Raw genomic sequence first — 21,745 nt, 5'->3', positions numbered from 1 at the left:
AGGAGGACTGCTTGAGCCCAGAGGGTTGAGGCTGCAGTCGAGTCGTGTTTGTGCCACTGCACTCCAGCCTGGGCAATGAAGCAAGACCCTGTCTGGGGAAAAAAAAAAAAATGTTCTCAGAAAAATAAGCATACAAATGAGAGATAGAAATGAATAGAGAGATATGGTATCTCTTAAATTAGAAAATTAGCACATATGCATTCTAAATGAGACAAGCATATAAAAGATGTCATTGTAGAGGAGGCAAAGTTAAGCTGAAAAGTTTCTTCCCAAACATACTCTACTCTTGTACATCGACTGTAGGATATTTAAGACCCCACACAATATTACATCACAACATCGTTTATTATGTGAATTTTTTACAATACAAACAAAAAATACAGAAATGCAATATATGAATACAGCTAAATGCAGAATGGTGACTTTTTTCTCTTCAAGAGGCCATGATTCCCATTTCTAGTAAAATAAACAGACTGCATATAGGTAGAAACAGGTTGGTCATTAGCTTCACAATTTTGCCTAGAAATGATCTATAAATGCATTTTCCCCCCTGCTACTTACCATAAAGTGTAAAAAGGGAGTTAAAGGAAAGTTTCCTTGTTGGTTCCTACCATATGAAAGATGCTATATTCTATTTTAGCAGTGCCAATATATGGAAAATATCTAAATTAAATGTTATTACAAAAATGAAGCAGTAATGAGATTCTGGCTAAAGAGGGCACTAAATGAGAATAATATATATTTAAAGAATCCAAAACAAACAAACAAAAAGACGTTGTTATAAAAAAGCTCTAGGTGCACTGTAAGCATATAGGGTTTTTTTTTTTCCATGTGTATTTTTAAACAATGGAAGTGTCAAAAAATAGGGTCAACTGTGTTAGACTAAATTACATTATTGTATATGCTGCATTGAATGGAACCTTTGTATTATAATTATCATAGAGAAGCATAGTTTGCATCATATTATGGCAATTTATCCTCAATGAAAATCTTCCAGAGTCCTTTTATTTTGGAATATCCTGTAAACAATCAAACCACCAGAACATGATTGTACAACAGTAAAATGTTCTCTTGCATTAAACTGAAGATGTCTGTTTAATAAAAAAAGAAAATGTAGGAAAGGTACTTAGAGCTCTTACTTTCTAAGTACAGAACACCCTAGACAATTCAAGGCATCTCAATCTCCATCAAGAACAAAAAAAAAATAATTTTTGTCATGCTGTTAAATCCATCATTATGGATAAAACTGGTGCAAATTGGTCAAACGGATCCAACAAACACTGATGTCCAAGCTGGCATATTGGCAACTAATACGTTAACTGGTGGTCAATAGAGAGTTTAAAAGATCTTCCCTTTCTTCTTGTTCTTTTCCAAGGTTCTAAAGGATAAAAGGAAAATAAGCAAGATGAGTAACCATTTTATAAACATGATAGACAACATGATAACAACAGTTAACCCAATTACAACAATGTTGGGATTTTCAGATACTACTTTTTCATTGAAAAAAATTAAAAGATTTAGAAGTAAACAGCTAAGACAATGTTAATCTATAATAGCATTTTCTTAGACAATCAAATATTTGACAAAATTCCAGGATAAGCAGTAAAAAAATAAGGCAAAACTCCATTTTAATATACAAGAACAATTCTTCCCAAATGAAACAGCACAAACTAAAAAGTATCAACTGGCAGCAAACAGGGTATTCTTTTCCCCCACTGTCATTTGCATTTTGAAGTGCAATTGCTTTTACAAATCTATTTTCCTCTTCTTTGGGGAAAATGTTAACAGTAGGGTAGTGTAGTAGAACAAATGCCAAATCTGAAAATGTTTAGTAATGAGGATAAACTGTATAATCCTTATAGGAATGCCACTTTTCAGTTTTAAGTGAAACTATTAAAGGAAAGAAAACCAAGGTACAAATATTATTGAATTTTGTATAAATTAAGAGGAAGTAATTGATTAGTTGTATTGGAAATTAAATATCTAACATTTTGTCTTAAGAATTTTATCGTAAAAACATAATTCAACAGTTAAAACATACCCCTAAATATGTAATAGATTTTGAAGAATGTTCCCTTTGTGTGCCAAAAATTGAAAACAACCCTTATGTCCAACAACTGGGGGGAGGAGGTAAGAAATCCAATTAAGGTAAGTTAACTGGGGAGAATGTTATGAAGTTGCTAAATCATAATTATGAATATTAAGTCATGAAAGATGTACTGAAAAAATACTGCTAATGGACACAGACTGTATCCATCCATATAAAAATATTTATCTATGAAAACCATTGTGTTTGGAATGCATGATAATGGGTGATGACTTTTTAAGTGTTATTCTAATGTTTTTTAAATAAGTAGGAAAACAATTCTTTAAAACATTAATACACACATTTCTTAGTAATCTGCTATTAGTTACCTTGAAGAGTTCTGTTGTTCTAAAATACGTTGTTGAGCTTCCCAGTTTGCTTTCTCATCCTCAAACTGACGACGTTTTTCCTCCAATTCTTTGTGCTGTGCTTCCAAATTCTTTTTCATTTGCTCATGGCGCCGCTGGAGCTAAATCATACCACAATATATAAAACAAAACTATTTAAGAAATCAGAAGCAGAGGTATGTTTCATCCAGACACCCTAATGATAAGGAGTATGAGCACTATTTGAATAGCCCTGTTGTAAATTCAGAGTACTACCTGGAAAGCACTGTCAAGGACTCCTCCTCCTTTAGGACCTGCCACCCAAAAGGCCAGTGACCCAAGACAATAATCTTGGGAAACAGGAAAAAAAAAAAAAAAAAAAGCAACAAACTTAACAGTGTGGAGTACTTTATAATGGAAAATTACTATCTTATCTCGTTTTTCTTTAATCACAAATATGTTGGAGGCTGGGCAGTGAACACATCACTGTTCTCATTGTACAGATGAGGAAACAGTTGCAGAATTTAAGTGACTTGCCCAAGATTGCTAGCCAGAAAGTGGAAGAACCAGGACTTGAATAAGCCTCCTAATTCCAAGTTTAGAAAGCTAAGACAAGTGAAAAGAAAGCAGGTAGTTTAGGACCCTAAGAGCTCAAAGATGCCAGCAAAGTACTCTGATTCCTGTAAGCAGTGGTTCTCAGACATTGGTCTTCATTCAAATCACCTGGGATGTTTGTTAAAAATATAGAATCCTGGACCTCACTCAGACGTACTGAATTAGAATATCTGGGTGTTAAGTCTGGAAATGTGGATTTTCAACAAGTTACAGTGATTCTAATGCAGGTGGTCCTTCCTCCTCTGTGTATTAATACTGTAAAGAATGCTGACAGAGAGGCAGTAAACACTCATGCAAAGTAACTGCAGAAACAAAGTGCTCTAAGTCCAAGAGATCATTAGATAAGTAATTTCATTTAGGTGCAAGTCAATCCATTTTTGAAAAAAAAAAAAAAGTCAACAAATTTTAAAAATCAGATTAAATCCTTCTATGCCAAATACCCAAGGACTATTCAAAACCTTCAGTTATCCAGGAATTATGTTCTGTTACAGATTTTACTACACTGGTGAGTTAACATTAACATAATGTTAATATATAACTATTATATGTATTACATATATTATATACATATTATATATTATATGTTACTATAATTTTGCATACAATTTTTTTTTGCAAGCCCGAAGTGACTTCAGATTTATTCCTATTTCAATTATTTCATGCAATTCCTACAAAACAAAATCACCTAAGACACACTTAAGCAAACATGAATCAAATCTGAGGTGATATCTTCCTGATGACAGCAAAAAAGTTACTAAGAAATGTCAGAAAGTAGGAACATTAGAAAATGTCTCTAGTTATTTGTTTAAAATGAAAAGAGTCACATATACACAATTCGGAATAGTAGTTACCTCTGGGAATGAGAGAGAGGGATACAATAGGGGACAGGCACACAGCGTCTTTAAATGAGTTGATAACATTCTATTTTTTTAAGCCAGGTAGTAGGCTTACAGTGTTCATCATTCTTTAACTTGTTACATATAAGTAATTATCTTTTGTGTTAACTACATGTAGATAAAGGTATAGGTCACAATCTCACTCTTAAGAAACCCATGGGGTCAGATGCCTTTTGAAGTTCAACGTTTTTCAGTTATTAAAACGACAACACCGCTTAGAAAGGAGTATATACTATATTTATAAAATACCTCCTAGGCTATCTGGGGCAACAAGTATAATCAAACACATTACTTTTTATTTCTTTCAGTAAAATATATAAATATTTACAATACGTAGGATTAAAACTTAGTTCATGTTAGGTTTTGCAGTTTTCAGAGTTTTTTCCATTCTGAAATTGTGAAAAACAGGACTGTGGACCTATCTAGCTTAACTTAAAAATTAACTGGGTTCAAATGCTGGCATACTAAGTTAATTTATCCTTCTTCTTATCTATAAAGGAGAGATGGGCAATAATATCTACCTTGTAGGGCTGTGGTGTGCGCTAGACAACATAATAAATGAAAGTTGCTTGGTGCTGTGGCTGATGAACTGTGCCGCTAGCTGTGCCCCAAACAAGTATTTCCAGCATAATGGATTTAAGGAGAGACTGTATTAAACAAGGCTAAAAGGGTTTCTTTACCTATTTATGTATTCACATGTATATTTACACAATATATATCATGTATCATATACATGATGATTTGCAAACTCATTATCACAGGGATGTTGGTAAATACACTCTAGATGTGGTTTCATAAAAGACAAAGAATCTAGAATGAGCATGCCTAATTCTCTAATGGCTTAGAGTATCTGGTGGGAACCTTGGCCCAGAGCTCTTCACAGGTCCTTGAAATGTTAACATTCCATCCTTCAACGAATAGTTCTTCAAAACTATCTTCACCATTCACAGTAATCATTAAAATTCCCAAAGGGTTCCTTGGCTACAGGTTCACAATTACTTGTTCGTAATATTTACTTTTAGCAACATGTCCTAAAATACATCTGCCTCAAATATAAGTTAAACTACTTCTAGATTCTCAATGGAATCTAAGTGTGGAGATAATGTAGTAGACTCTTGATTATTCCTGTTTTTTTCCCTTTTGGATATAGATTTTCCAGATTATATGTGAATTACTGAAGAGGTAGAGACTCAATGCATATATTTAACAACATGCTGATAAATTAATCTCCAAAATGTCATGTTAAGAACTTTAATTATTCATTTATAATACAACAGCAATAGCTAAGACAGTGACTCTTGATTGGGGGTGTGTGTGTATGCACATTTTGGTTTGCCCTATGATAGGAGGGCACTGCTATTAGCATTTAGTGGCAGTGCCAGGGATGCTAATCCTGTAGTGCTCAGCAGTCTCAAACCAGGAGGAATTATTCCATACCTCTGCTAAATTAAACTCACAACAAATATAACAACAGTGAAAGATTTTAATAAGAAATTACAAGAAAAGCCCAATAATGTAAGAGAAATGATGTGGAATAAAAACATTTCCTCGAAATTATTTAATACTTTCTCATTCCGTGCATTCTATTTACTCAATGGATTAGTGTACTTTTGTTATGCCTTTAGTCAAAAAAGGTTTCCATATTTTATGCGGTAATTACAAAAGCAATGAGATCAACTGTAAGAATATAACGAGAGATCTGAATCTCTTCTTCATACACTTAGATACAAATATTTTATTAGTGAAGCCACATAAAACAGGGATCTTACTAAATTTTATCATTGAAGATTGTCTTAAAACTATTTTATAATACTGTCATCCATATATATATATGTATATAATTTTGAGACAAGCTCTAGCTCTGTCACCCAGGCTGGGATGCAGTGGCACAATCATGGCTCACTACAGCCTCGATCTCCCAGGCTCAAGTAATCTTCCTGCCTCAGCCTCCTGAGTAGTTGGGACCATAGGTGCAAGCCATCATGCCCAACTATTTTTAAAAATTTTTTGTAGGGATTGGGTCTTGCCATGTTGCCCAGGCTGGTCTCAAACTCCTGGACTCAAGCAATCCTTCTTCTTTGGCCTCCCAAACTGCTGGGATTACAGATGTGAGCCACCACACCTGGACCTCATCTCACATATTTTAAAATAATTTATTATTTTATAGGGCTTTTTGTTTGTCTGTCTGTTTTTTGAGGCAAAGTCTTGATCTGTCGCCCAGGCTGGAGTGCAGTGACGTGATCTCAGCTCAGTGCAACCTCCGCCTCCCAGGTTCAAGCGATTCTCCAGCCTCAGCCTCCCAAGTAGCTGGGATTACAGGCACTCACCACCACATCCAGCTAATTTTTGTATTTTTAATAGAGATGAGGTTTCACCATGTTGGCCAGGCTAGTCTCAAACTTCTGAACTCAAGTGATCTGTGTGCCTCAGCCTCCCAAAGTGCTGGTGTTACAGGCATTAGCCACCATGCCCAGACTATTTTATAGTTTTTAATTATAACAAATTTATGTGAAGAAAACTTCATACTGAAACCACTGTTATTTTGGGATTACCCATAGTTTTTTTTCTACTATTCTCAGACATCTATCAAACTAACTGCTCTATGGATTTTTATGTTCAGTTTATCTTTTTCTCCATCTTTTCTTTCTTGCCACCTACTGAAGAAAATGTCTCCAAGGTCTTTTTGATTAATAGAAACTAAATGTATAACTCAACATCTAGAAGGGTTTCAAGATAGTAGATATGTCTTCTGGGATGTTTTGTCATTACCCTGCCCAATGTTGTAACACCAGGAACTACCTTGACACTACATTATAAATAAAGAAGGCCTAACCTGTTAACAAAAATATCACATTCCCTAATTTTCTCTTCTTTAATTGTGTGGAATTTATCCAGGCATGTCTTTAGTTCAATAAAGGTTATTTCCCTCTTTTTCACTCATACACAAATAAATATGGTCAATTATTATTATCCTAACACTAGTTTTTGTGCATAAATCCACCCCCAAACTCTCATCTTTAGTGTTCTTATGCCACCTGTATGGAATGGTTTGTAATTTTATTTTTCACAACTCAAACTTGTTCATTATAACTGTAATAATTCATTATAAGTATTCTATTACACTGTCCTACCTAATATACTACATCCAAGCACTTACATATTGAAGTATGTATTATTTTATTATAAACACAGTGCTTGCTTCTAGAAATTTATCCGTTTTGTTATACTAGGGTATTATTTTTGAAAAAATATGTATAAAAAGGTTATATTATCTATAAATTTTACTGAAGATACTACTTAAAAAGGAACACAATGTCTGCTAAGAGATGGGATATTAGACTGATTACCTCAGCTTCAGAGTCCTTCAGTTTTTGAACTTTTTCTTTGACCTTCATCTCAAACACCTGCTCCATCTCCATCTCCATCTTCTTCATTTTAGCTACATGCTCCCTTCTTTCTTCTTCCATTTGTGCCAGAGGGCTCCTGTCACGAATATTAAGGGTAATCATTAAATGTCTGTGAATAAAAATTATAATACAGAACTATGAAACAGCTGATGAAAACAAATGAGATGCTATATGTCATTATTAATATATTTATAACCTAGAACTTCTTTCCATATTTCATATATAAAACTTGATTATTTATGAAAAAAATCTAAAAAACAAAGATGTTCTCTAAACCTACTGCCTATCAAATCTAAGGATGACCAAATAAACTATAGAAGGAAAATGGGAAAAAAATTCCCAAAATACATTCACAGAATGAAACATTAGAAGAAAATCATTTAATTTTGTTCTTCAAACATTTTACCATGAAAAATAGAAAATGAGTAATGAAGTTAACATATGTAGAATATTTTTAGTTTTACCAGAATTTCAAGTGTTACAATCTCTTCTAAAAATCTGGTAATTGAACTGATACGTTGGAAACAACTACTAGTCAATACCTAGAGCACTATTTAGGCATACTGAATATTTCTAGGCCCCTTATGATAACTTCAATGCTCTTGAAAATTCATTCTACTGAACTCAAATATTTCTCTGTCTTAAGTTTTAAAGATGTTCAGTGATTTAAAACACACACACACACTTCAGAGACAATCAGGATCAAATATTTTGTTAATAATTATTTTTAAATGCCAAAAAATAGACATAAGCATAGTTAAATAAAAAAAAAAAATGTTCACTCTGTTGATGTTAAAGTCCATGGACTCAAATCTCTTTGTAGAATTGTGTTCAAAATTTTCACACTGAGATATATTTACAGGTGGGCTTTATGTTAAGGCTAATATACTTACACAGAGACACAAGAGAATGCCAAAGTACCTAGTGCTTTCAGCCCAGGAGCAGAAAGTGGGCTCTTTGCTTTGAGAATCTCTGAAAATTATTCAATACCCTGGGACAAACTAAAGAGATAGGTCCTTCTTTGGCTTTGTTAATAAAACTTGCTTGTTTTGCCTCCATAAAAACAGGCTTTGACCATTGATTGAGGTTTATATTTTAAATGGGTAAATTTTACTGTAATACGCTAATTTTTTTAAAAAAATTAACTCATGGCTTAAAAACGAAAACCAGACCTTGGATTTCACCCATAACTTTAAGGCCAGTCATTTTAACCCTGATTTGACACAGTCTTATTATGGTGACTTTTCTCCTTATTAGGCTAAATATTTCTGACCATCACAGCAATTTTCTTTTCTAACAGGGAAGCAGGCAAAAGAGCTAGATAGAAAATGTTAGAAACAAAACAAAAAGGACAGAATATTGGCTACCAGTTTTTCTTAACAAAAACGCAAGAACAAAGATGTGATATAATGCTATGAATTAAGATGATCTGTTTTCGCAATTGCGTAAATTAGAATAAAATGTTGTTTAACTCAAGGATATTTCTTCACTAAAAGAAAACTTCTACATGCTAACCTGACACATATTTTTCCAATTAAACAATGAATCAAAAGTTCTGAAAATGAAACTAACCAGACATATTAACTTAGAACAAGAACCTGCATTTTAAAAGTGGAGTCAGCTGAAAAACATTTTCAAGTGTAAATATCATCTTTTTTTGTTAAAAGTTGAGATGCTTCTTAATAATATATTCCTCATATTAATGGCAGGTGTTTTTAATACAGTTGCCTCTGATCTCTTGAGCACACACAGTGTCAGTGACTGCCCTGAAACAGCATACCAATGTGTGTTTGTGTTTGCCAGGATTCTTCCGGTGAAAGGGTCCAAAGCTTTTGTTAGATTTTCAAAGAGTCTATAATTCCCACTGTCCCCTAACACCCCAAAAATCTTTTTTAGTCTCTAAAAAAGAAATAATCTAAAAACAATTTTTTAATTGCTAACCTTAAGTAACTGAATGTGTATTTAAGCAACTTCCAACAATTATGATTGTAAATATATTAAATTAGAAATCAGAGAGAAATATCTATTCCTACTTATACAACTCATCTATAAAATGTTTATCTTACTTTATCCTTGGGAAAGAGCAAGTAATTTTGCCACCTAAATTATTATTTAAATAACTCTAGGGCGGAAAATAAGAGACTGCGGATAAAACATGCAATGATGTTTCAAATCTTCTTTTAAGCCGGGCACAGTGGTTCACACCTGTAATTCTAGCAGTTTGGGAGGCCAAGGCGGGCAGATCACAAAGTCAGGAGTTTGAAACCAGCGTGGCCAACATGGTGAAACTCCATCTCTACTAAAAATACAAAAATTAGCCGGGCGTGGTGGTGCACGCCTGTAATTCCAGCTACTTGGGAGGCTGAGACAGGAGAATTGCTTGAACCCAGGAGGCAGAGGTTGCAGTGAGCAAAGATCGTGCCCCTGTACTCCAGCCTGGGTGACAGAGCAGGAGTCCATCTCGAAGAAAAAAAATGTCTTCTTTTAAATTCAAAATTTAAGTATTTAAAACCCCCTGCCTTACATGCCTTCAACTATATCATACCTAAAGGAAAAAAAATTAGTGATTTGGCACATTTAAAGTAAAGCATGCTAAAAGCTGCAATTAAAGGCAAATGCATAGCTTTCACAATTAAATTATTAAGGTATGTGCCCTAAATAAAAAATTTACAGTAAAATTCGCTAAAGCTAATTTATTTCCCAAATTATGTTAATAATCATTACACTAAATCACTATAAAAATAAATATGCTGTGCAATTATCTTCTGAAAGTCTGTTGAAAGTTTTAAACCTGCAAATGTGTTTCTAAAAGAAATTTGCAATTATTTAACAGTTAAGATACTGTAAGTTTTTTAGCCTTGTAAAAATAATCTGACCAAATATACTCAAATATTGTGAAAAAATGTTCATGCATATTTAAAATGAATTATTGAAGTCTCTCACCAGTAAAAATGATCTTTCAAATTTTTAATTTTTATATTAACACCTCACTTCTAGTCATCTTTATTTTTAGAAAATCGAAACAAAAAATTGTGCTTACAATGTAGAAAATGTAGGGAGATCACTTTTTATCTTCACATTTACTATTTTTTTCCAAGTAAAACCTTTTATTAAATGGCTGGAAAAACCATTTAAGTTGTATTATTGCCTGCCTGCTTTTTAATAAGAAACTCTTACCCACCCCCATATAGTAGTAAAGCTTATAAACCTATCAGTGAAATTAAAAACCCAGACAAAGAAATGAAGAAAGCCTAGTAAAACAAGAAAAAGAAAATGGTTACAACATAACCATGAATATGAAACTAAACCCCCAAAGATTTAGCTTCTTCTAGGGTTGTCTTTATAAGGTTAAAATTCCTGCAAGCCACACCCCTTCATGTGACCAATAAGAGAATTATAGCCACCATGCCACATAAGGATGACCTAGTCAAGTTCTACTTTGCTGCATTACGTATGACCCACATTTGGAGTATAATAAAAGACAATCATGTTTCATTTAAATTATGTGTGGTTGTCTTTCCTAAAGAACAAATTAAGCAAGTAGATTTACATACTTTTGCTCCAGTGGTTAGTAGGTCACTATGTGCAAAATTTTCCAAAGGAATTTCACTTAAATAATATCAAAGTTCGATAAAAATTTCTAAAAATTTTGAGTAATAATGGTTGCCAACATTGTGTTTTGCCACGTGAGAGTATTAAAACCAAACATAAACAAAACTTCCAACTACTATCATTATAATTTCAGGAAAGGACACTTGAATAAAGAGTAAAAGATATAACTAAGTTTAATTTTTTGAAACAACTTGAAATTTTCAGCAAATTGTCTTTATTTCTATTTAGATCAATGAAAACTCTGTCATGTATCAAGAATTCTGAGAATCTGCCTTTGAAACTTGTATTTTTAGTCATTCACTTATAAAGTTTTCCCAAGATGACTGATGGAGAAGGCTATAGAGAACAGAAAAATAAATTAACATAAGGGAAAGAGAGACTAGGGTGTGCCCCAACTTGGAGCAAGGTATCTATTGTCACAATTGGTACCAATGATAGACATCAGTTCTGAAAAAGAGTCACCAATAAAATGTGATTTTAAGTAAATGGTACAAGGAAGATCAAGGAAAAAGGAGGCAGATAAAACTTCAAGAAGGAATTTAGAAAAAAAAAAAAAGACGGCCCTCCTCTTATTGGGGATCACACTTCCTTTAAGAGATCAGCAATCTGCACATGACCAACTCTTCCCCCCTTTCCTTTACAAACCCTTGCTGAATTTTCTTTGATTTGAGAGGTTACCCTTTCTGTGGCTTTCAACCACCCATTACCCTCCATACAAGGATGCAAGAAGTACTTGGATGGCTCCATACTTTGTCAGAAACAGGTAATTGCCGGATAGCTGCTAAGAACAGCATCCACTTCTCCAGATCTAACCTTGAGACAAATTATAGCTGACTGGACAAGTTCAGCTATTCTTCAGATTTAAACCACACAATCTGTTTCTTGTTTTAAGTCCCTCTGAAATAGAATTGTTCTAGGACTACTGGCATAACAGAAAGGCACATTTTCAGACATCTACACATGTATTTTTAATGTTTACTTCATGTTTCAATAGACTCTACAGTGTGCCCAAAACTACCTCAGAAAATTAAATATAAGATAAATTGATTCACAGTCATGCACTGCTTAACAACGGGGATACATTCTGAGAAATTCACTTGTCATCGGTTCAACAACATAGTGTACTTACACAACCTCAGACGGTATAACCTACTACACACTTATGCTCTATGGTATAGACACACGATATTATGGGATCTTGTCGTATATGCAGTCGGTCATTGACTGAAACATCATTATGTGGCACATGAATGTATTTTACTATTCAATGTCTAACATCTTTAAAAAGTTTAGCTTATATTCTAAAACCAAAGTGTGATTAGCACTTTGTGAAACATACATTGCCAAAGATCAATTTAACTATAAATTTTCAATAGGTTCACCTTCCATTCCAAAATTCTTGCAACTCTCAACTCCTCCCCACTACCACTGTCAAAGAATACGTTGCTATGGAGAGTCACATGAGAGCAATATAAAAAGAACATTAAAAGAAGCCTAAACTCACACCTACTTCACTTATTTAAACATTAGTCTTGCTTTTCAGTTATTCATGGATATGTACTGAGCTATGAGGAAAAGCACCTTACATCAGCTAAAGCACCATAAGTTGTTAATGACTTTTAAAGAAAAATTTAACAAAAATATTTTTTGAAATTGCTAACATTTTCAAGACAATGTCAGATACAACTAATAGATAAAACTTCTAAGCGATTTCTTTCAGGTTCAGTATGCGTTATTCAATGAAGTAGTAACAATCTAATTCCTATTAATTATTAACATAAAATAAAATATTATGCTAGCTCCTGGGCCAATTTGCTTTTTAGCAATGCAAACATTTCTTTTTTTATTTGCATAGGCAAAGTATGGTCATGATTCCTCTCTTTAAGAGATATATTTCCAGTAGAATTCTACTAATTATGTTTTCACCTGGGATATAGTTTAACTCACGTATCCACACAGTAGAATTTTGTATATGCAGAAAGAAACTTAATGATACTGTAAAGTTTTCTATTTTTCTATGAATTATCTTACCTGCATCCAACAGCACTACTTTAAAAAGCCTTATATTTGAGACATGGGAACAAATAAATAATTCCTTTTATCTACAACATAACAAATGTTTTAAAAAAATATTGAATAAGTACATATATTTAACAAAAAATATGTACTAGTACTTTAACATACAAAATTATCAGTAGCTTTGTGTATGCGTTTCTTTTAATGAGTTAAAAAGTGCATCGTTAATGATAAGTTTAAAGTGAATTAGGATTTTATGAACAATATTCACTATGATGGATCCTTACATTTTTGTGCCAAAGTTACTCAATAAATGTTTTGCTCAAAAGAGATAAAAAGCCTTCCTTTTGTTCACATATTGAGGTTTACCTCAAACAAAATCTTGTATTTTAAATATTTAAGAAGGGACATTTTTCTATTCCATTATAAGGCATGTTAACCACTATGGAAAATACTATAGCTATTTTGAGAACTTGTCTTTCGTATTTATATAGTTGATCCTTCAGGATTATCGTCTAATGGTAGATAACACCTAGCTACAAATGCACATTATTTAAAATGGTTTTGCAATACAGCTATGTACTGCATAATGACATTTCAGTAAACAAGGGATGGCATATACGATGGTGGCCCATAGATTCCTACTGCCCAGTGGCATCTTGATGATCTTGACCCTGAGTAGGCCTAGGCTAATGTGTAAGTTTATGTCTTTGTTTTTAACAACAACAAAAAAAGGTATAAGTGAAAAAAGAAAGAACTTTTAAAATAGAAAAAAGCTTATAAAGATTATAAAGATAATATCTTTCTACATCTGTTCAATGTGTTTGTGTTTTAAGCTAAGTGTTACTACAAAAGAATCAAAAAGTTTTTTAAAATTTAAGTTACTATAAAATAAAGTTACAGCAAAATAAGATTATTGAAGAGAAATTTAAAAAATAAATTTAGTATAGCCTAAGTGTACAGTGTTCATGAAGTCCACAGTAGTGTACAGTAATGTCCTAGGTCTTCACGTTCACTCACTGCACACTCACTGACTCATCCAGAGCAATCTCCAGTCCTGCAAACTCCATTCAAACCAAGTGCCCTATACAGATATACCATTTTTAATTTTTTACACTGTATTTTTACTGCACCTTTTCTATGTTTAGATACACAAATACTTGACATTATGTTACAACTGTCTATAACATTCAGTACAGTAACATGCTGTATAGGTTTATAGCCTGCAAGGAATAGCTAGACCACATAACCTAGGTGTGTAGAAGGCTCTACCATCTAGGTTTGTGTAGATACTCTATGATGTTTACAAAATGACAAAATAGCCCAATGACACATTTCTCAGAAATGTATCCCCACTGTTAAGTGACATATGATGTAATTATGATTTTCAATAATGACAGATTTTTAAAAAGTAGGGCACAGACATGGTTACCAGCTTCCTCACACATCTCTTTTTTCGACCCCAACATGAAACCACCACAGCTTGAGATATAAGCTCAACAGGGCAAAGCTACACACTTGGTAGTCACTTACACCACTCTAACAACCAAAAGAAGAAAACGAAACTCCAGCTAATTTACTCCCTGGAACAGGAATAGAGAAGGTAACCAAGAACAAATTCATCTAAATATTCCTTTTGTTAAAGCCTGTCCTTTGTTTCCACATAATTTGTAAGTGAAAACTATCAAAATGGTTCATTCAAAAAAGCTTCTACTATTAACAAAGCATAACAATATAAACTTATGCTGCCGTGCATAAAGAACATTATCCAAATTTTCTACTGAGCAGCCAGGAGAAATTTAATGAAAATGAAACAATATGATTATTGACTACAGAAATAATACCTTTTTGGAGAAAAAAATATATACTTACTTAGTCAGCTGCCCTTTATTCTTGTTGTTATCAACTCCATTATAAGTCACAGCTGCAAGTTTTCTGCTTCTGTAGTTCTCATAGTGGACATTATTAGTAACATCTTTCAAGTCCTGCATGTGTGTTCTGTCATAAACAAACAGCAAGAGTTTGCTTCTATTAATAGCTAGGGGGAAAAAAGCTTAAAAAGTTTTAATATAAATTCAAAATTTTACCAAAACAAAAATTTCAGATTTAAAATGAACAAAAGACTATTGTTAAGGAAGGTGGCATTCATCTGTTTTCATTTACACTCAAAGTAGACCAACAAAAAATAACCTAACTTGACACCAAATTTAGATTCCAATGAGATTTTAAGACCTATAAATCCCCCAAAACAGTTACTGAAGGATGACCTTTCTATGAAAGAGTATTCATCTTTATATTACCTATTTAAATACTAGACAACAGAGTGCAGATTGGCTACTACTGAAGCTCATAAAATCTAAAAGAAACTGCCTTTTAGCAATATTACTAAGGTAATATATGAGTTTTTATTAAGACATAATAATAAATTTCAGATCACATATCAAGTTGTTTTCAAACAAGGAAATTTTAGATTAATTTTCTGTTTCTTCAAACTGTCTAGTGAATGTGGTATTTCGGTTAAACAAATTTTTGCTTACAGCATTTCTATCATATATAAAATCAATATATACAAGTCTACAATATATATGAGATGATGTCATCATTATTTAATAATTCAAGACACTGAAGATATCCTTAGCTGCTCTATGGATATCCTTTACCAATGTAGTGTTCTTGGATATACACGGTGTGGCAATACCGTATTGTCAGTCCTCTCTCTTCTCATCATCCATTCTATCTCAAACTTCCTATATCTGGCATCATTCATCTTCACCACTTTACTAAAACTCCCTTCTGGGAGACAAACACAAAGGTGTATTGTTGGCTGGGCACGCTGGCTCACACCTGTAATCCCAACACATTGAGAGGCCGGGGCGGGCAGACTGCCTGAGCTCAGGGGTTCGAGACCAGCCTGGCCAACATGGTGGAACCCCATCTTACTAAAAATACAAAAATCAGTCGGGCGTGGTGGCAAGCACCTGTAATCCCAGCTACTTGGGAGGCCGAGGCAGGAGAATCGCTTGAACCCAGGAAGTGGAGGTTGCAGTGAGCCAAGATCACGCATTGCACTCCATCCTGAGTACATGAGCAAGAGACCATCTTAAAAAGAAAAAAAAAGTGTATTGTTGTACTGTTTTTATCATTCCTTACATCCAGAAAACCTTTACTGTTACTTCACAATCCAGCTTCTTGAATCTCCCCCTTTGGGAATAAAATGCGATGTTCAATTACTCTGATTCATTTCGTACTGACATTTCCATGCAATTCTCTGATAGTTGACTCCCCTTAGTCCTAAGTCTGGTTTTTCCAAAAATCTCATCTCCCAGACTCTGTCCCTCAATAAATTCACGTTCTCTTATAGCCACAATAGTTACTTCTAAAGTTCTACCACTCCACTTCAGGCAAGTCAGGCAGCTCCCTACTCCTGGCATATCTGGCAGTTGACACTGAACAGTTCATGCTAATTTGTCAATCTCTCGTCAAAGACTTAATTGCTTTGGAAACCTTTTTCCCAGCCTTGACATCAAAGCATTCCAACCATGACCATTTTCTCCTTGGTTGTCATTCATTTTTGGTACAAGTATACGTCACAGGTGACATCATATCTCTTCAACTGTAAGCTCCCCTTTACAAGGAACATGCCATTACCTTTTGCATCCCAATGCAGATAGCAGATGATAGGAATTTTAACAGAATTCATAACTCAAGATTGAAGCTGCGATATGATAAACACTTTTTGGAACCAGTTTCTCTAAGTGGAGAAAAATAACAAATACCTATGCCAATATAAAACAATGTTTATGTAATTTTTCTTTTCCTTTTTTTTTTTTTTTTTTTGATATAGGGTCTCGCTCTGTCGCCCAGGCTGGATGGAATGCAGTGGTACGATCTCAGCTCACTACAACCTCTGCCTTTCAGGCTCAAACCATCCTCCCACCTCAGCCTCCTCAGTAGCTGGGACTACAGGCATGCACCACCACGCCCGACTATTTTTTGTATTTTTAGTAGAGACGAGGTTTCACCATGTTGCCCAGGCCAGTCTTCAACTCCTGAGCTCAAGTAATTCTCCCACCTTCGCCTCCCAAAATGCTGGGATTACAGGTGTGAACCACTGCACCTGGCCTAATTTTATTTATTATATATTACATATCATCACTGCATCACTGAAAAATCGTTAAAGGTCCTAAGGAAGAAAACTTACATGAAATGTTTGCATGAATGTGTAAGATAAAAGTAAGGTGAATTTACTACTAATTGTTAAGTTATTTTTGTTAGTGTCATCTAACATTTTAGATAATGAATAATTTTTCTTTTCACTAAAATCACTAAAGTCTTCTATACAACTACATAATTCTGATTTTTTCAGGTTATGAAAGTCTTTATTTCCATTTAATTAAATATACTTTATCATTTTATGATTCAACCCACTCCTCCATTCTCAAAATAATTTGTTAATTAGCAATACAGTTTCCCCACAGTTTCAGGAATTTGTCTCTTCCATTTCCCATTGCTGATATCGTAACTCTTTCTGTTCTCCTTTTGTTTTCTTTCCCCATTTGATTTCTGAAACACTCATCTCCACACCCTGAAAATATCTGTATAGTTTTCCTCCTTTCCATCGTCTTCCTTGGTTTGCCTGGAGTAAGTTAGTTCTCTTAATTAGCAAGAGAACTTCTTTGAACTTGCCTCTTTCTTAGAAGCAATCACTATTCCTTTGACCTGCAAGATTTCAATTATTTGGGATTTACAGACATCTGTAATATTGGTATTGGTATTTTATTTCCTTCCTTCAAGTATTTATTAAATATCCACTAGATGGCTTTGTCTTAAAGACATGAGCTAAATTAAATACACATCTTTTTAATAATAACTTTAGAATTTTTAGGCATAAAAGTCTTGCTGCTCTGCTGTATTAAATCTTCCTGCAGGCATGGTCAATTTGCTCTGTAATGCTTATACTAGGGAGGTCCCTCACTAGCCGCCAGGCTGTGAACCTTCGAATATTCAAAGTAGCCTCTGGGCCGGGCAGGTGTGGTGGCTCAAGCCTGTAATCCCAGCACTGTGGGAGGCTGAGGCAGGCGGCTTACTTGAGGTCAGGAGTTTGAGACCAGCCTGGCCAACATGGTGAAACCCTGTCTCTACTAAAAATACAAAAATGAGCCAGGTGTAGTGGTGCATGCCTATAATCCCAGCTACTCAGGAAGCTGAGGCAGGAGAATTACTTGAACCTGGGTGGAGGTTGCAGTGAGCCAAGATCGTGCCACTGCACTCCAGCCTGGGCAAGAAAGTGAGACTCCATCTCAACAAAGTAGCCTCTGGCTCAGTAACTAGCTTTCCCCTCTACAGTGTTTTAGGTATCTAGGAAATTATTGATTGTATACTTTTAAAATACACAAGAAAAAGTTATAGAATGCCACTGTGTCAAGCACTAAGCAAGTACCATAGAAGATTTAAAAACAAGAGGAATGCAATGGTAATTAGTATTTATTAAACATTCTCTACTTATATACTGTCATAGCAGATTATATTATTAATATGTATTCTTTTGAAGTCACACCTCAAGAATGGAAGAGGAAGGGAATGGTTCATAATAGAGCCTGAAGTGTTGTATTCTCAAAACCCAGAGGATGACCTTCTCGTGCTTTTTGCTCTTCTCCACTAAGTGAGGCCTGGCAACCTCAACTGCTGAATTAACCCTATCATGTAGTTCCTACCAAGAACACCTGCTCCTTTGAAAATAAAGATCAATTACATGCCATTTATTTAATTTCAAAATTCACTCTCACCTCTATTGTATTTCTTGAGGTAGCAGTTTGACTCTCTTAAATTTTTCCCCCTCACTTCTCACCTTGAGAATGACCTCTTGTTATTCCATGATTTCCAACTATTATCCATATTTATGTAACTACCTTTCTTTACACAGCCAAAGAGATTCTTATGTTTTGGGAAAGTGGGTAGAGGTATGAAAATTAATAGATATCAACTTAAGACAGACATCTAAAACTGAACGTTAAAGAGAGTATGTGGTAAAGGCGTAGAGATGCAAGAGAGAAAAGTGGGAAATGCGGAGTCAGGTAGGGAGGGGAATGAATGTGTCTCAACATGAAAATACTGAGGATCATTTTGATGCCCTTTCTGTTCCTTGTCTACTAACATCTCTAGTCCTATTACACTTTTTCTTCATGATTTCCTCTCTGCTGCTGCTTTTCTAATTCATTAGTAAGAGATCCTCTTTACCAGTCCTGGTCCTCTAATCAGGATGGCCTCGATGTCCCGCTCCCATAGGCTTTCCTTCTCTTTCAGCAGGTGTGTAAGACACAATTTAGGGATTTCTCACCTGGTAGGAATACTGGTTTTATTCACTATGTTCCAGTACATAAAATGTGCCCTACTCACCAGCTACCAGGCTGTGCACCTTTTAACATTCAAATTCTAGCTTTGGACTCAAAAACTAGCCTTCTCTTATATAGTTTTCACAAGGTTTTCACATTAAGAAAAAAGAGCCTCTTCTACTTCACTTTCCATAGTTATTTCAGTATTAAATCTCGACACAAAGTATAATGATAAAGAGACTAATTTTCCTATGTATCCCTAGACAAATTACTTTGCAACTTTTGCTCATGACTTCAAAACCTTGGAGAAAGAATCATCTACATGTAGTGTTTACTTCATGGCTAGACTGAAGATATAAATTTAAATTAGCTACATTTATAGAAGGCAAAAAGTCTGTCTGTCCAACTCTTACTCAGGGAAAGAAAATTTTATGCTATTTCCATCATTGCTTGTACTTACCTTATCAACATATTTCTTAGGATTGTAAAATCACAATGTTCACCATTTTCAACTGTAAGAAAAAAATAGACCGCATATGTTATATTTCCACTAAACCTAGTCTTTTCAAAAAATATTTCACAGGAACTTGGGGTGTAAAAACAAGGAGAGGAAATGCAAAACTGATCAATTTTTTTGAGATTTAACACTAACACAGTACACTCAATGTGAGGGCATGACAGAGAAGTGTACTCTATTATTGCCTTATTGTAGTTTAATCCTCAGAAATAGATATGTAAACCTAACAAATGAACTCTCCAGAAACAACTTTGAAATTCTGAAGGGGGAAATCTTATTATTGGTAAAAAAAATATATTTATTCTATAATACATTTAAAAAATTCAGTGGTGTGAGTGAAGGGAGAATCACTTTAGAAAAAATCTTAAGGTAACCAAAATGAAAAAGGGAGCCAAGAACTTTCAGGTTCTTTACTTTTATTTTTAAAGACTGTATCACAAATAGGAATATTACTTGGGAGCAGAGGGGTAAACTACAAAAGAGAGATGCAAATCAATTTCTCTGGTGCCTATTTTTAAGGGGTAAGTTCTAAAGCCCCAGCTCAGCAAGTAAAAGTTGCCTGGGCATGATAGAGAGAGCTGGGAACAAGGTACACAGGTCACTGATGGGAAAATTGCCAATAAGGACAGTTACTTGAAACAATATCCTAAAAATTAAAGAATTGTTCAAAATAAACCAGGGGCAGTGGTGTGTGCTTATAGTGACGTGATGTGGGACGAGCATGATGTGGGAGGATCACTTGGAGCTCAGGATTCTGAGGCCAGTTGGGCAACATAGCAAGACCTTGTCTCTTAAAAAAAAAAAAGTTCAAAAATAATAGCAACAAACAGATAAAACAATCAAGTCTCAATTTTGGTTTCAGCTTACTATAATACAGAAGATTAAGTATCAGATTAAACCAATACAATAAACCTATTGCCAAGAGGAAGGACTTCTGAGGCTTGGTGTTATAACTAAGATTTTATTGGTGTTTAAAACTCCTTACTTAACCCTTAATAATTTAAGATAGCAGGTTAAAAAATAAAACAAAAAACTCCTTACAAAACTAGTAAAGAGGATCTCTTATTAACGAAATTTTTTACTCTAAATATGAGATATCAAAAACGGCAACTTTTGCACTGAGGAAAGAAGACTGCGGATGTTTTAACTGGGCTTACAAATTTCTTCAGTCATTCTTGAGGGTCCATGACCATCTGACATTCCAATAAAAGTGACTGGCCTTCTCTCCAAAATGTTTGATTCCAGGTGGTTCATTAGATTCCCTGGGAGCAAACTTTGGGCCCCAGGTAAAGAACCCCTGAATTTTAGGTATGTTTTCAAATATGAAAACAGAAATAGACTTAATGGTGAGGCAGGATGCCAGCCAGGGTGGGGCAGGTTGAGTATCTCTTATTTGAAATGCTTGGGACCAGAAGTGTTTTGAATTTTTTTGGAATTTTGGAATATCTGTGCTATACTTACTGGTCGAGCATCCTTAATCCAAAAATCCAAAATTCAGAATGCTCCAGTGAGCGTTTCCTTTGAGCACCATGTCAGTGCTCAAAACGTTTTATTTTGGAGCAATTCACATTTTGAATTTTCTCTTTAAGAATGTTCAACCTATACTACAACTTTAGGACTTAACACACACTTGCCTGACTTGGTAGGATACAGGTTTGAAAAATATCAATGTACTTAAAGAGAAATTTGAGACTACAAGAACCTGAAATCAGTATTATCCTTGAAAATCTAGACTATATCAATACAGTGTGCATATTGTACTACTTACTATAAATACAAATTTTTAATCAGTTTTGAGATCTTATAGAAAGTCATTCACTGAAGAAAATCTTACCTTCAGCAACACCCCAAGGATACTGCCTTCCTCTGACCCTTTTGCCATTAACTTCAATGATAGTATTACTACCTACCACAGCAAGAGGTAAACGGTCCTATAAA

The 21,745-nt window shown here is 34.3% G+C and overlaps 1 protein-coding gene across 4 annotated transcripts in view; it reads right to left on the bottom strand.

The window, feature by feature from the left end:
- Window positions 1–326: 326 nt before the first annotated feature.
- SEPTIN7 (septin-7) overlaps window positions 327–21,745 on the bottom strand; it is a 104,417-nt gene continuing 82,998 nt past the window's right edge. For all 4 annotated transcript variants that reach the window (XM_055347602.2, XM_055347605.2, XM_055347604.2 and 1 more), the window contains 6 exons: window positions 21,642–21,738; window positions 19,751–19,802; window positions 14,831–14,956; window positions 7,271–7,406; window positions 2,416–2,555; window positions 327–1,378 (listed from right to left, as the gene is read on the bottom strand). In XM_055347602.2, coding sequence (XP_055203577.1) covers window positions 1,339–1,378; window positions 2,416–2,555; window positions 7,271–7,406; window positions 14,831–14,956; window positions 19,751–19,802; window positions 21,642–21,738 — 591 coding nt within the window. In that variant the 3' untranslated portion in view covers window positions 327–1,338. The remainder of the gene's footprint in view (window positions 1,379–2,415; window positions 2,556–7,270; window positions 7,407–14,830; window positions 14,957–19,750; window positions 19,803–21,641; window positions 21,739–21,745) is intronic.

Source organism: Gorilla gorilla, chromosome 6 (assembly GCF_029281585.2).
Source record: "Gorilla gorilla gorilla isolate KB3781 chromosome 6, NHGRI_mGorGor1-v2.1_pri, whole genome shotgun sequence".
NCBI classification, from domain to species: domain Eukaryota; kingdom Metazoa; phylum Chordata; class Mammalia; order Primates; family Hominidae; genus Gorilla; species Gorilla gorilla.
This window is presented reverse-complemented; position numbering and strand designations above follow the sequence as displayed.